At 41.3% G+C, this 15,426-nt stretch overlaps 1 gene segment (V, D, J or C); it reads left to right on the forward strand.

The window, feature by feature from the left end:
• The first annotated feature begins 10,007 nt into the window (after nucleotides 1-10,007).
• On the forward strand, nucleotides 10,008-11,615 carry LOC133123242 (Ig kappa chain V region K29-213-like). The segment is given in 2 exon segments: nucleotides 10,008-10,203; nucleotides 11,257-11,615. Coding segments are annotated over 2 exon segments (555 nt in total).
• The last annotated feature ends 3,811 nt before the right edge of the window (nucleotides 11,616-15,426 follow it).

A 15,426-nucleotide genomic window follows, 5' to 3' on the forward strand; every position in this document is an offset into this window, starting at 1 on the left:
GATCAAACCGGCAACCCTCCTGCTCTTACTGCCTGAGCCATGTCGCCCCCTTTAACATAACATTGCTTATAGACATGATCATTTATATTGCACAAACTGCATCTGAATCACACATATGTGTAAAAACATGCTGCACTTTATATTATATTAGGTGGAGCCATCTTCAGCTCTCTGTATAACCTACAATAATACAAAGCCATACTGCATTTATATGTAAACCTTACACAGTGGAATACAGAGGACAATTCTGTATTGAGTGTAATGAGTGCTAACTTTTGACAGGGCCAGAGTCCCAGAGCAGGACAGTAGTGCTGCAGCAGCCCGAGTCTGAGTCAGTGCAGCCAGGAGACTCTGCAGTGTACAGTACACTCTGAGACCTGTGCTGTGGCCACCTGTGGGGAGATCTTTTTTGGGAACGGGACCAAGCTGGACTTTAAGGGTAGGAACAACACAGTCACATCGTGAAACATTGTTTTTGTACATTGAATTTTTAGTCATACTAAATATGAGCTGTAAACTGTAAATTTGCCTTTAGAAACAAAAAGAGTCTCTTGGAGCTGTGCTTATTCTTAAATGTTTTTTCAAATAAACAAATTAAAACTTGTGCACTGATTTGCAGGCCTGTTAACCCTAGTGCAGTCTTATGATTCTGTATACTCCCTTTGTCCTTTGGGTCAAAAATGGCCCACTTTCACTCAACTCCTCAACCCCAAATGTATTTTGCATGAAGAAACAATCTGTCACTCATCACAAAATTTGTCATCAAATTTAAAGTTGAAAAAGGAACAGTTAGGGAGTTCTCTCTGCTATTAAACATAGTGGTGGGTCATTTTTCACCCTTAAGACAACACAAGGTTTAAATGTCGTTCAATGTTGCTAAATCAGACACAGTTTAGGGCGGCAGTGTATTGCAGTGGTTAGGGAAAAGGAGGCGACTTTCATTCAGGTCATGTTCTGCATTTGTACCTTTGAGAAGGCTGTTAACTTGAATGACTTCAGTGTATATTTAATATGAAACTGCACACATGTAGAATTGTGTAAGTCATTCTGTGTAAAAGAGCCTACTAAACACGAGTAATGTGATATTAAACAGAGATGGAAAAGTGAAACATTAGGACTACAAAACAAGATCAGACTTCTAATGTGTCATCAGTGATTCACTGATTAGAAAGGATCATAGTGTTTTGCAATGTAGTGTTTGAGGTTTGGAAATGGTAAATGTTGGCATTTATATAGCACCTTTATCCAAAGCGCTGTACAATTGATGCTTCTCATTCACCCATTCATACACACACTCACACACCAACGGCGATTGGCTGCCATGCAAGGCGCCGACCAGCTCGTCAGGAGCATTTGGGGGTTAGGTGTCTTACTCAGGGACAGTTCAACACAGCCCGGGCGGGGGATCGAATCGGCAACCCTCCGACTGCCAGACGACTGCTCTTACTGCCTGAGCCATATCGCCCCCCGGTCGGTGATTAAATTTCATTCTGTACTAGAGCCATTTATTTTAGGGTTAATAGGCTTAGTTTCTGCTGGGGACAGTAGTGTCATTTCCCAACTCTTTATGAAAGGTCAAATTCTGCCCCGACCTCTTTTCATATAATATCATAGATATGAAATACAGTGGTGTGCAAACATTTGGGCACCCAGGTCAAATTACATGTCTGGTTGATTTTATGAGTGAAAAGCAGTTTAATTCTATTTCAACTATTACCTAGTAGAGGAAAGCTAAGTTTTTTCTTGTTCCTACTTGTCCCTTTTCTAGCTCCACTGCAAAGCATCATTGTGATGATGCTCTGTACAAATTAAATTTGATATATTTCTATGAAGGTTAATGCAGAATTATTTGTTATGTTATATATCGCTTTTTTGTTTCATATTTCCACAGATCAGACAGTCAGGGTATATACATAATTCCTATCACAATCCACCTTAATGTATAAATACTGTCATTTTACGTTTTACAGGGATATTTACTCCACATACAGCAGGGAGGCATGTGGAGATAATGTATCTTTGCACATCCACACCAGCACGTCTGGCATACAGTACAAAATCTTCCACTTCTAAGCAAGGGTCATTGTGAATCTGTGTACTCTTCTGCATGTTTTACTGAACATGCTTTCTGAAGACAAGGCCTCCTGCAGCCAGAGCCCTCTCTGTACCTTCAATAGCCAAAGCACTTCCTGTATGCACAGCGACAGCTTTCTTGTGTCGTCAGTTATCGATACTGCACAGTGTGTTTGAGGAGAACTGGACGCATTTTCTGATTGAATGACTCAGTGGCAGATACCTTCCTGTGTTCACAGGGGCTTATAATCTAGAGAACAAAGAGAGAGTAATGCCCTTACCCAGAATGGACTTCAGTAAAGTATTTAGTTTAGAGAGCTGAGCATGATTATAACATCCTTTGACTCTTACTCTATATGTGCAAAATTACTGGTATAAGACTGGTATAATGGTCATCACACATAAAAAAGATGGCAAACATTTCAATTGCATGTTATTTTAATACATTTCTACATGTTTTTGAACATACTATTGATTGCATTTCATACATTGAACTATAACACATAAAGAAATGTCACAGAGTCAAACTCATTAGACTGAATAAACAAGCACATACTGTACTCAGCTGAGCCAACTGTTCTTTCACTCCAGGTTAACTTATACCAGTGCTATACGAGATTGTGAAAGAGTGTGTCTGCCATTGGGGTAACTTTGATTCCAGGCAACACTTTTGAAAAAACCTGCTTCTAGCTAGCTCATAGAAACTGCAACAAAATTCTTAAATTCACACATTTAAAAAACTCTGACCTAAACCCCGACAAGAGCAGGACTAGGGCACCAGTGGAAATAATTACTTCCCTGGTGACAGAAGTGTGACAGAAGTTCATCCCAAGGATTCTTTACTGAAGCATGCTCTGGAGACAAAATCATTCAAGGTCATTGTGCTGACAGGGAAGCGTCACTTATTTTCCACTCACAGCCTTATATATTCAGCTTTACACAGGAAGACTGACCTGCAACACAGAGCTGTGTTCACACCTCTCTCTCTCTCAGTGCTGAAACCACACTGACGCTCCAATCAAACTCGACCACCTTCAGACAACATTTCCATAACAAAATTCTCGAAAAGAGAGGCATTAAAACAGTGCATTTGTATTACAAAATACAAAAAATAAAAAATCAGTTCCCTAAGATATAGATATAGTGCATAAATTGTGATGATATAAGATTGCTATTGCTCTCTTTAATTAAAGAAGGCTTTTAACATCATTCAAATGTTTTCTTTTAAAATGTGTGTAGTTCATCTAACTTCATAACATCCTGAGACCTGCTTGCTGGAAGTATGCGGGGCTCTGTGGTTTGGTCTCTCTGACCATTGACTCAAAACAAACATAGCACGCACCTCTCTCTATCTCTCATTCTCACTCTTCTTTCTGCTCTCTCTCTTTCTCTCTCTTCCTCTCTTTATTTTTGGTTGCATTGTTTCATTTTGTTTGGTTTTGAGGGGGTGGGGGATAGGTCTTCAAGTGTCAGACTGTCAGGCCTCTGATGATGACACATGTGCTTTGTCATGGACAAACTGCGTTTTGGGTAGAATTTATGAAGTTATTAACTTGAGAAATTAACTTGTTTCTAAAAAGCTCATAGAAACTGACAGAAATCTTTTACACGCAGCTCTCTTTTCCATCAGTGGTACAATGTGTTTGTCTGTTTCAGACTGTTCTGTTGTGGTGACAGGGGAGGTTCAGTTATTTTCCACCCACAGCCTTATATATTCAGCTTTACTCAGACCAGAGCTACACAGGAAGACTGACCTGCAGTAGAGAGCTGTGTTCACACCTCCCTCTCTCAGCACTGAAACCACACTGGCACTCCCCCCTCATGCCTCAGACCACCTTTCCATTTTTCAACTGTCTAGAAAAGAGCGACTTTAAAACACTGCACAAACAACATTTCAAAATTGTGCTTAAATTCTAGTGACAAAAGATTGGTATTTCCCTCTATAATTAAAGAGGGCTTTTAACTTAATATTCTGTATTCATCAACATTCACGTGTTTTCTTCTAAAACGTGTGCAGTGTAAAACTTTTCAGAATGACACTATTTTGGTCTGATTATGCTATTTAAACAAATGTTTTAAGCTTGTGTGCATAAATCAGATTTCTGATATACTGCTTGCAATAATGAATATCATTTTCAATATCACAATAAAACCATTCTCAGTGCATTGTCAGTATTAATTATAGAATGTTTCTAACTTTATAACATCCTGAGACCTGCTTGCTGGAAGAATGCTTGGCTCTGTGGTTTGGTCTCTTTGGCCATTGACTCAAATCAAAACCAGTGTGCTCCAGTTGTGGTTTCCATAGCATGCATTTTTATGGAATTTGGAGCCAGGGCTCCCCAGGACACAAGATCTGATCAGGGGGGTTGAGGCACATGGCTTTCACTGGGGCAGAGCTCCACACAGTTTCTCCTTGGTTCCTGGTTGGTTATGATGTCTGCTGTTGCAGAAATGAAACCATTGCACCAGTTGCACTGAAACAATCAGAATCATACCAAACGTGAATATTATCTAAACTGAATTTGTCATGAGACATTCGATGCTTTATGCATACTTTCAGGGAAACTGAGGAATGAGGGAGATGTGAGAGGGAGGGAGTAAGGAAGGGGGGTCCAAGAGAATAGTCTGGGCCCAACAGGCTGTGCTTCCTGAAACGTTCCCGTGCCGTAAAGCACCCTGTCGTAACAAGTTTACAGCTGGAGGCCTGATTAGAAAATGAGACAAGAGAGGGGGTAGCTTCTCAAGAAAACCGATGCCTGAGTCTTCCCCCACGGGCTCCTGCCCATGTGGGTGCGGAGACGATCGGGGCTAATGGTGTATGCTCCTGGGGTTAAATTACTTTACAGCCACATATTGCCACAGTACCAGAGGAAGCCAGCAAGCTGACCAGCGCACTGAGTGACAATGCCAGATTTTAATCATTTCCGCCTTACGGTATAAGACTGGTATAATGGCCATCACACATAAATAAGATGGCAAACATTTCAATTGCATCTTATTTTAGTGTTAATACATTTCTACAGGTTTTTGAACATACTCTTGATTGCATTTCATACAATGAACTATAACACATAAAGAAATGTCACAGAGTCAAACTAGTGCAATACGAGATTGTGAAAGAGTGTGTCTGCCATTGGGATAACTTTGATTCCAGATGTGTGCGACACTTCAAAAAAAATCCTGCTTCTAGCTAGCGCATAGAAACTGCAACAAAATGTTTAATTTCACGCATTTAAAAAAACTCTCACCTAAACCCCCATAAGAGGAAGCCGAGGGCACCAGTTGCAAGAAAAAACTCCCTGCTGACAGAAGTTCATCCCAAGGAACTTGATTCTGGTTGCTTGGATGGATCCAGACTGAAGGGGGAGCCCATCCTCCTCAGTCCTTCTGCTGACTGTCTTCTCTTGACCTAAATTCATATTATTTTCAGAAAATCTCCCAAAAATACAAAATACATTTTTGCAATTTTTAGGATGATCTGGAGAGAAAATCTGACTTTTTGACGAAATGCCACTCGAGTGAAAGGGTGACAGTAAAAAAGGCAGGCAGTAAATTCTTTCAGACTGTTCTGTTGTGGTGACAGGGGAGGTTCACTTATTTTCCACCCACAGCCTTATATATTCAGCTTTACTCAGACGAGAGCTACACAGGAAGACTGACCTGCAGTACAGAGCTGTGTTCACACCTCCCTCTCTCAGCACTGAAATCACACTGACACTCCCCCCTCATGCCTCAGACCACCTTTCCATTTTTCAACTGTCTAGAAAAGAGCGGCTTTAAAACACTGCACAAACAACGTTTCAAAATACTAATAATGAAAAATCTGTACCCCCATAAATTGTGCTTAAATTCTAGTGACAAAAGATTGGTATTGCCCTCTATAACTTTAATATTCTGTATTCATCATCATTCACGTTTTCTTCTAAAATGTGTGCAATTCAGAATTTTACCAGTAGGGAGCAGAACAGCATACAATGTAAAACTCTTCAGAATGACACCATTTTGGTCTGATTATGCTGTTTTAGACATATGTTTTTAGCTTGTGTGCATCCTTCATATTTCTGATATACTGCTTGCAATGATGAATATCATTTTCAAAATCACAATAAAACCATTTTCAGGGCATTGTCAGCATTAATTATAGACTGTTTCTTCATCACATTCTGAGACCTGCTTGCTGGAAGAATGCTTGGCTCCGTGGTTTGGTCTCTCTGGCCATTGACTCAAAACAAAACCCCTGTGCTCCGCCGTTGTGGTTTCCAAAGCATACACCTCTCTCTCTCTTTCTCTTTCTCTTCTTTCTGCTCTCTCTCTTTCTCTCTTCCTCTCTTTATTTTTGGTTCCTTCGTTTCTTTTTGTTTGGTTTTGAGGGGGTGGGAGATGGTTTTTAAGGCAATTTTGGATGGTTGTGTGTTTCAATAAAGGAACACCAAAAGTCTCTCCCTCTTCTTTCTGCCCTCTCTCTTTCTCTATCTCTCATCTCCAACAGTCCTTCACACAGAACTATGCATGCTCTTTTCAGATGAACAGTAATTACATGCATTTTTTTTTTTAACTGCAATAATAAATCTGAGACATCCTTATGGATTTTAGAATGATTGTTATTTAAGATGATTATTTTAATGTTTACCTGGTGTTTCATTCAGACAGGGCCAGTGAGATGAAAGCGGAAGTCCCCTTAATGGGGCCATTGTGATGTCATCAAGTGTCAGACCCTCAGGCCTTTGGTGATGACACACGTGCTTTGTCAAGGACAAACTGCATTATGCGAATAATTTATGCAGTTATTTCTGTTTCATTGATTATGCTTCATGTGGCAGCAATTAAATGCATAAAAGCATGCAGAGAATGGTGCGAAAAACCAGAAAAACATCCAGTGAGCAGTAGTTATGCGGGCTGAAACTTACACATTGTTAATGGGAGAGGTGAGTGGAGAAAGACCAGGAAGGTCGAAGCTGACAGGAAGGTGACAGTAACGCAAATAACCAGGCATTACAACAGTCGTATGCAGAAGAGCATCTCTGAACACACAACGCATCAGACCTCTGAGTGGATTGGCTACACCAACAGAAAGATGAAGTCTAAAATGCCTAATAAAATGCTAACTGTGTGTTTATTCAATGCCAGTGGTAATTCCAGTGTTCATTGTTCATTGAAACTGAAATGTAATTTCAATTGTAATAGGGTTGTAATAGGGTTGTCCTGACCCTAGTTTTGTCTTTTAGAATTTGGAAAGAAGAACCTGCAGTCCTCTCCCAGTAAACCGAACTCATGACATCCTGCATGATCCTTTATAGTGAATAGGATCAAAACTGTTATCAACTTTACTATGATCTACTCTTATTCAGAACTGCTAGAAAATTCAGCCCTGGGCAACTGCAGCAGGATGTGAAATTAAATACCCTGGAAAACCTCACTTCCTGTTCCAGCAAAGTAGGTCTACTCGGGCCAACATGCTCTGCAAGACCTTTTTTGTCCTTGGCCATCAACCGTGAGACAGAATCAATATTTCATATCAAACTCTTTATTTAAATCAGTAGGTTTTTCAAAGGCATCTAATTAAAGAGGTACCAACAACACATATGGCTTCCTCCTCTTCCTTTCCACAGCAGGGACATTCAGAACCACGGATTGTGCCTGCAGGACCAGGAGAAACTTCAGCACCCTGCTCCTCAAGCCGGGACAGCCCACTTTCAGACACAAAACCCAGGGATCACATAAGGTACCGAAACATGCGTTTGTCCCATTTAAACTCTTATGTTCTTGGGAAAGAATGGGGTCCTTACCATTCACTCAAGACCCAGGTGCCCAAAGTGTACTTTCATACATGTCCAGTGGAGGTGATACAGGTGCAGCGCCACCAGGGCCCCTGGTTTGGGAGGGCCCATGGGCACTCGGGCCCCTGGTTTGGGAGGGGCCATAAGCACTGGGGGCCCTGGTTTGGGAGGGCCCATGGGCACTCTGGCCCCTGGTTTGGGAGGGGCCATAAGCACTGGGGCACCTGGTTTGGGAGGGGCCATAAGCACTGGGGCCCCTGGTTTAGGAGGGGCCATTGGCACTGGGGCCCCTGGTTTTGGAGGGCCCATGGGCACTGGAGACCCTGCTTTGGGAGGGCCCATGGGCACTGGGGCCCCTGGTTTGGGAGGGGCCATAAGCACCAGGTCCCCTGGTTTGGGAGGGGCCATAGGCACTGGGGCCCTGGTTTGAGAGGGCCCATAGGCACTGAGGCTCATCTTAACTAGCTGCCGGCACTGTACATGTCACTGCTGAAGAAATTATATTTTGCCTTCAGAACATCATTTCTGCCCAAGTTAAACACGAGAAGATTGAGGATCGGTTCAACTAACTAACTTTACCGAGTATAGTAGCCCAACCCATGTCCCCCCTTTCATGCCAAAGCCCAGCCATGTGCCCCACATAAATCTCAGGTCATGACTAGGGTTGTGCTCCCAGGTCAAATGACTCTGATTTCCTCATTCACAGCAATGGCAAACACAGGTTCGTCATTCATTGCTTTAGTGTGAAAGAGGTATTGGATTATACCAGTTTGCCTCCCAGAGAGGCAGTTCTTGAACTCAGTTTCAGAACTTGCCTCCCCCTCACAGACAGAGAAGCCTAACAGACTCATGGGCATGACAGCACGCTGGCTCTGCTTCCACCATGCAGCACACCTCTCTGTATACCTTTCTACCACAACTGTTTCCACTTTTTACCTTTGTTGTAAAATGAAACAGTTTTTTTCCACTACAACCGCACTACCTCTTCCCTCATCTGTGCCACGTGTCCATAGTGCTGCATGACATACAAACAAACACACAAATGCACAAATGTGCACACACATACATATACACACACACACATACACACACACATGCACAAACGTGCACACACACACATGCACACACACACTTGCACAAACGTGCACATGTCTGATCAGGACTCATATGACCTGTCTGAGGAAGCCCAGCTTTGGTGGATGTGGAGCTGTTGGTTCAGTGAAAGACACACTTCTCCCTCCTCTAATCCAGTAAAAATCTATGTGGAGCACAGGGAGACCACACTGGAGCTGATGTTGCCCTTTTTACAGTTAAAAGGCTGAACCAACAGCCACTCTCATTATCTTGTTAATCGTAATTAATAGTATTATAGTACAGTATTTACTGTGCATTTTCACAAAGAAAAGAGATAGTGTGGTCAAGAGATCACCTGGTTGCTTTGCCTGAATTAATTTCCACTCCCTGAAGTGTCAATAGATTTTGAGGCTCAGTGTGCGTTTATTCTCAAAGTAATTTGAGACTTCCACACGACTCCAGTATGTAAATACATACCTATAATCAAACTGGAAATAACGTTTTCTCTTGTTGCACTGAGAATGTTTGTACACGGAACTTTGTCACCTGTTTGAACAGCCAATAATATCTGCCCCTCACTTGTGACCTCCTACTGGAAAATGATCAGCTCAAGTCCTCCTACTCTGTCCACTTTGAGTTTTACAGTGCAGGGTACAACAGGGTCTCAACCAGAGGAGAGACTCAAGGACAGAAGAGCTGAGATACAGCGATGGCATCCCTCTGTGTTATTCTTGTGTTTTTCAGCAAACTGTGTAAGTGTATACTTGTTTCTGACTTCTTGACCAAAATCATTTTACAATCATTTTAAGTAGTGTACAGAGATTACACAGAGATTGGTGGGTGCTTTTGCTTTGTTTCCCCCCCCCCCCCCCCCATTGTCAGTGAAGTTGAAATATTGCTTTCTGTTGGATTCCAGGTGGTCTGCTTGGGCAGAGTGTAGTTCAGCCCAAGGCTCTGCTGACAGCTCAGCCTGGAGACAACGTGACTCTCCCGTGTTTCTATTCTGGCAATATGGAAGGAGCGACCACGATCAGCTGGATGAAGCAACCACTTGGACAGAAGCCTCAGCCTGTCGGAAAGATGACAAACTATCAATCAGATGCTGTGTTTTTCAATGAGTTTAAAAAGAATACACGTCTCAGAGCGAAGAAAGCAAAGGGAACCTTTAACCTGACTGTCTCACATGTAGAGCCATCAGATTCAGCGACATACTACTGTACTTTTATATTCTACGGTGAGATCAGCTTTGGAGATGGGAGTACCTTAATGGTGACGGGTAAGTATGAAATATATTTTATTTTCCTATAGCCTAACTTGTCGAAATGTTATAAATTGAATCTATGGTTATGCTTCTTTTTTCTAATACTTTTAGGAAAATTAAGTATTGATTCAATTTATCTGACAAAAACACTCTGAAGTCCCTTGCCATAAAATTAATATTTACAATATGAACTGTTTATGGTGATGCTTTCACCAAAAGAAGAGCTGCCATTTGCTGTACATCATAAAGGCCACGTATATATACTCAGTGAGCACTTGACTAGACTTTTTTTAGACTTAATACGTCTTCTGCTGGTGTAGCCTGTCCATTTAGAGGATTGACATGTTGTGTGATTTGTATGATGTATATCACACTCTTATTAATTTTCAGTGTGTTAATGGTTAATGGTTGCCATTTATATAGCGAGGGCGGCACGGATGGTGCAGTGGGTAGCACTGCCGCCTCACAGCAAGGAGGTCCTGGGTTTGAATCCCCGTCGGCCGGGGCCTCTCTGTGCAGAATTTGCATGTTCTGGGATAGGCTCCAGCCCCCCTAAAACCCTGTTCAGGATAAGCGGGTCATGATAATGGATGGATGGATTTATATAGCGCCTTTATCCAAAGCGCTGTACAATTGATTCTTCTCATTCACCCATTCGTACTCACACACTCACACACTCACACACCGACGGCGATTGTCTGCCATTCAAGGCACCGACCAGCTCGTCAGGAGCATCTGGGGGTTAGGTGTCTTCGACACAGCCCAGGCGGGGGATCGAACCGGCAACCCTCCGACTGCCAGACAACTGCTCTTACTGTCTGAGCCACATCGCCCCCTTTAACATAACATTGCTTATAGACATGATCATATAGCACAACCTGCATCTGAATCACACATATGTGCAAAAACATGCTGCACTTTATATTATAATCGGTGGAGTCATCTTCAGCTCTCTGTATATCCTACAATAATACAAAGCCATACTGCATTTATATGTAAACCTTACAGTGGAATCCAAAGGACAATTCTGTATTGAGTGTAATGAGTGCTAACTTTTGACAGGGCCAGAGTCCCAGAGCAGGACAGTAGTGCTGCAGCAGCCCGAGTCTGAGTCAGTGCAGCCAGGAGACTCTGTGACTCTGCAGTGTACAGTACACACTGAGACCTGTGCAGGAGAACACAGTGTGCACTGGTTCAGACCGGGCTCAGGAATCATTCACACCCCTGGACACAGGAGTGATGCGTGCCAGAGGAGCTCTGGGACTATGTCTCCCACACAGAGCTGTGTCTACAACTTCCCCAAGAGGATCCTCAGCCTCTCTGATGCTGGGACTTACTACTGTGCTGTGGCCACCTGTGGGGAAATCTTTTTTGGGAATGGGACCAAGCTGGACTTTAAGGGTAGGAACAACACAATCACATTGTGAAACATTGTTTTTTGTACATTTAATTTTTAGTCATACTAAATTTTACTCCTAAAATATCAGGAAATGATGTCCTCCCACTTTATTGCTTGGTGGGAGCTTTGGCGTTGAGTGTGATCCTAAACATCATCCTCGCTCTGAGCAAGAGAAAACACAGTGAGAACTGCAAAGGTAAGAGACCAATTAATCAATGTGCAGTATAAGTCAATGGATGTAAAAAAAAGAAACTTATTTACAATACTTTTTTTTCGTAAAATGAAATCAGACTAGTCTGACACCTACAAGATCATAAAAATACTCAACATCTTAAAGCATCCCTGCACAGCTGTAAAATGACATCGCAAAAAGTTACTTTTAGGTAGGTGCACTGAATACATTTACATTTTAGTCATTTAGCAGATGCTTTTAATCCAAAGCAACTTAAAGTGCATAGGTTCTCAACAAGCTAAATTCATCAAAGCGCTGTACAATTGATGTTTCTCATTCACCCGTTCATACACATACTCACACACCAACGGCAATTGGCTGCCATGCAACTTGTAGCAACTTGCCTTCCTGCCGTGGTGAATATAATTAGCTGTATGAATAACTACAACCACTACTAAAATGACTACTATGAATAATAATAAAAAATATATATATTAATGATAATAATCAAGCAGAAGAAGAAAAATAACTGCTTTCTTATTTTACTTGCTTTCTTATACACCATAAAAAGACACTTCAAATTATTTTAATGAACCTTCAGCGGTTTCTTTCTAATCTTCCTCAAACAGGGGCTGCCTCAAGCCAAGTGTCCAGAACAGACTTGAAGAGTAAACAGGTACACATGCTGTATTATGTTGTGAAAACTAAAATATACAATTCCTGTGGTGAATATTAAATGATAATGAGAAGGAGGAATAATCATAATATATGCGCTGTGTCATGTGTTTCCTTTTAGCATCAAGATGAAGCGATGAATTACGCTGCTTTGACTTTCACCACCAAGAAACCCAAAGTGAGGAGGAAGAAGAGGGAGGAAGAGAGAGAAACGGTTTATTCAGGTGTGACATTTAAAGACCACGAGTGAAGCTTTCCATCAAAATTCATCTTTGTCACAAGAATGATCACAATTTATCAAACCTGTCCTCCTTCGCATTGGTGCAGATTACAGTATATGTAAACTGTAAATTTTCCCAAAAAAACTAAGAGTCTCTTGGAGCGGTGCTTATTCTTAAATGCTTTTTCAAATAAACAAATTAAAACTTTTACACTGATGTGCTTGCATTTTAACCCTAGTGCAGTCTTACAATTCTGCATACTCCCCTTGTCCTAAGGGTCAAAAATGGCCCACTTTCACTCAACCCCTCAACCCCAAATGTATTTTGCATGAAGAAACAATCTGTCACTCATCACAAACTTTGTCATCAAATTTAAAGTTGAAAAAAGAACAGTTAGGGAGTTTTCTCTGCTATTAAACATAGTGGCGGGTCATTTTTCACCCTTAAGACAACACAAGGTTTAAATGTCGTTCAATGCTGCTAAATCTTGCACAGTTTAGGGCGGCCGTGTATTGCAGTGGTAAGGGAAGAGGAGGTGACTTTCATTCAGGTCATGTACTGCGTTTGTACCTTTGAGAAGGCTGGTAAGTTGAGTGACTTCAGTGTATATTTAATATGAAACTGTACACATGTAGAATTGTGAAAGTCATTCTGAGTCAGTGATAAAAATACATTCTGTTCTAGAGCCATTTATTTTAGGGTTAATGCCGGGGACAGTAGTGTCATTTCCCAACTCTTTATGAAATGGAAAATTCTGTCCTGACCTCTTTTCATATAATATCATAGACATGAAATACAGTGGTGTCCAAAAGTTTCAGCACCCAGGTCAATTGCATCTCTTGTTGATTGATTTTTTTTTTTTTCTTGTTGTGAAAAGTAGTTTAATTCTAGTTTAACTATTACCTAGCAGAGGGAAGCTGAGAGTTTTTTCTTGTTACTATTTGAGTGTTTTTATTCAAGCTAGGAAAGTTTTTGCTGGTGTGTGTGGGGGGGACTCCTTTTCCTGCTCCACTGCAAAGCATCTTTACATTATTGGCATTTGGCAGACGCGACGTACAGTTAATTAGACTAAGCAGGAGACAATCCTCACCTGGAGCAATGCAGGGGTAAGGGCCCTGCACAAGGGCCCAACGACTGTGTGGATCTTATTGTGGCTATACCGGGATTAGAACCACCAACTTTGTGTGTGCCAGTCATTTACCTTAACCACTACGCTACAGGCCACCCATGAAAATGCCTCTGTAAATAAAAAGTGATATATTTCTACAAAGTTTAATGCTGAATTATTTGTTATGGTAAACTTTGTTCATGTTGTTTTCTTTGATATTTCCATAGATCAGACAGTCAGGGTACATACATAATTCCTATCACAATCCACCTTTCTGTATAAATACTGTCATTTAAAGTTTTACAGGGATATTTACTCCACATACAGCAGAGAGGCATGTGGAGATAATGTATCTTTGCACATCCACACCAGCGGTGCGTCTGGCATACAGTACAAAATCTGCCACTTCTAAGCAAGGGTCACTGTGAATCTGTGTACTCTCCTGCATGTTTTACTGAACATGCTTTCTGAAGACAAGGCCTCCTGCAGCCAGAGCCCTCTCTGTACCTTCAATAGCCAAAGCACTTCCTGTATGCACAGCAACAACTTTCTTGTGTTCTCAGTTATCGATGTTGCGCAGTGTGTTCTAGGAGAACTGGACGCATTTTCTGACTGAATGACTCAGTGGCAGATAACTTCCTGTGTTCACAGGGGCTTATAATCTAGAGAACAAAGAGAGAGTAATGCCCTTACCCAGAATGGACTTTAGTAAAGTATTTACCTTAGAGAGCTGAGCATGATTATAACATCCTTTGTGTCTTACTCTACATGCGCAAAATTACTGGTATAAGACTGGTATAATGGCCATCACACATAAATAAGATGGCAAACATTTTGATTGCATGTTATTTTAGTGTTAATACATTTCTACATGTTTTTGAACATACTCTTGATTGCATTTCATACATTGAACTATAACACATAAAGAAATGTCACAGAGTCAAACTCATTAGACTGAATAAACAAGCACATACTGTACTCAGCTAAGCCAACTAGTCTTTCTCTCCAGGTTAACTTATACCAGTGCTATACAAGATTGTGAAAGAGTGTGTCTGCCATTGGGGTAACTTTGATTCCAGATGTGGGCGACACATTAGTCGCCCACATCTAGTACTGTACAAAACCTAGTTTTAGTTTTAGAACCGAGTTTTAGAAAAAATGTTGAAAAACCCAAAACTACCGTAACCACAGGGGAGTGACTAGACTGGTAAACATTCAGACGCAGACATAACAGGGGAGAACAATGGAGAACTGTAATGGGAAACATAAACCAGGTAACTAAGAAAAATGGATAATAAACAAGAATAAACATGAAAACATACAGAACAAATACAGAAACATTACACTGTTCTGTTGTGGTGACAGGGGAACGTCACTTATTTTCCACTCACAGCCTTATATACTCTGCTTTACACAGGAAGACTGACCTGCAACACAGAGCTGTGTTCACACCTCCCTTTCTCAGCACTGAAACCACACTGACACTCCAAACTCAACCACCTTCAGACAACATTTCCATAACAACATTCTAGAAAAGAGAGGCATTAAAACAGTGCACTTTTACAAAATACAAAAAATAAAAAATCAGTGCCCAAGATTCCAAATATAGTGCATAAATTATAATGACAAAAGATTGGTATTGCTCTCTTTAATTAAAGAGGGC

This window comes from Conger conger, chromosome 3, assembly GCF_963514075.1.
Source record: "Conger conger chromosome 3, fConCon1.1, whole genome shotgun sequence".
NCBI lineage: Eukaryota > Metazoa > Chordata > Actinopteri > Anguilliformes > Congridae > Conger > Conger conger.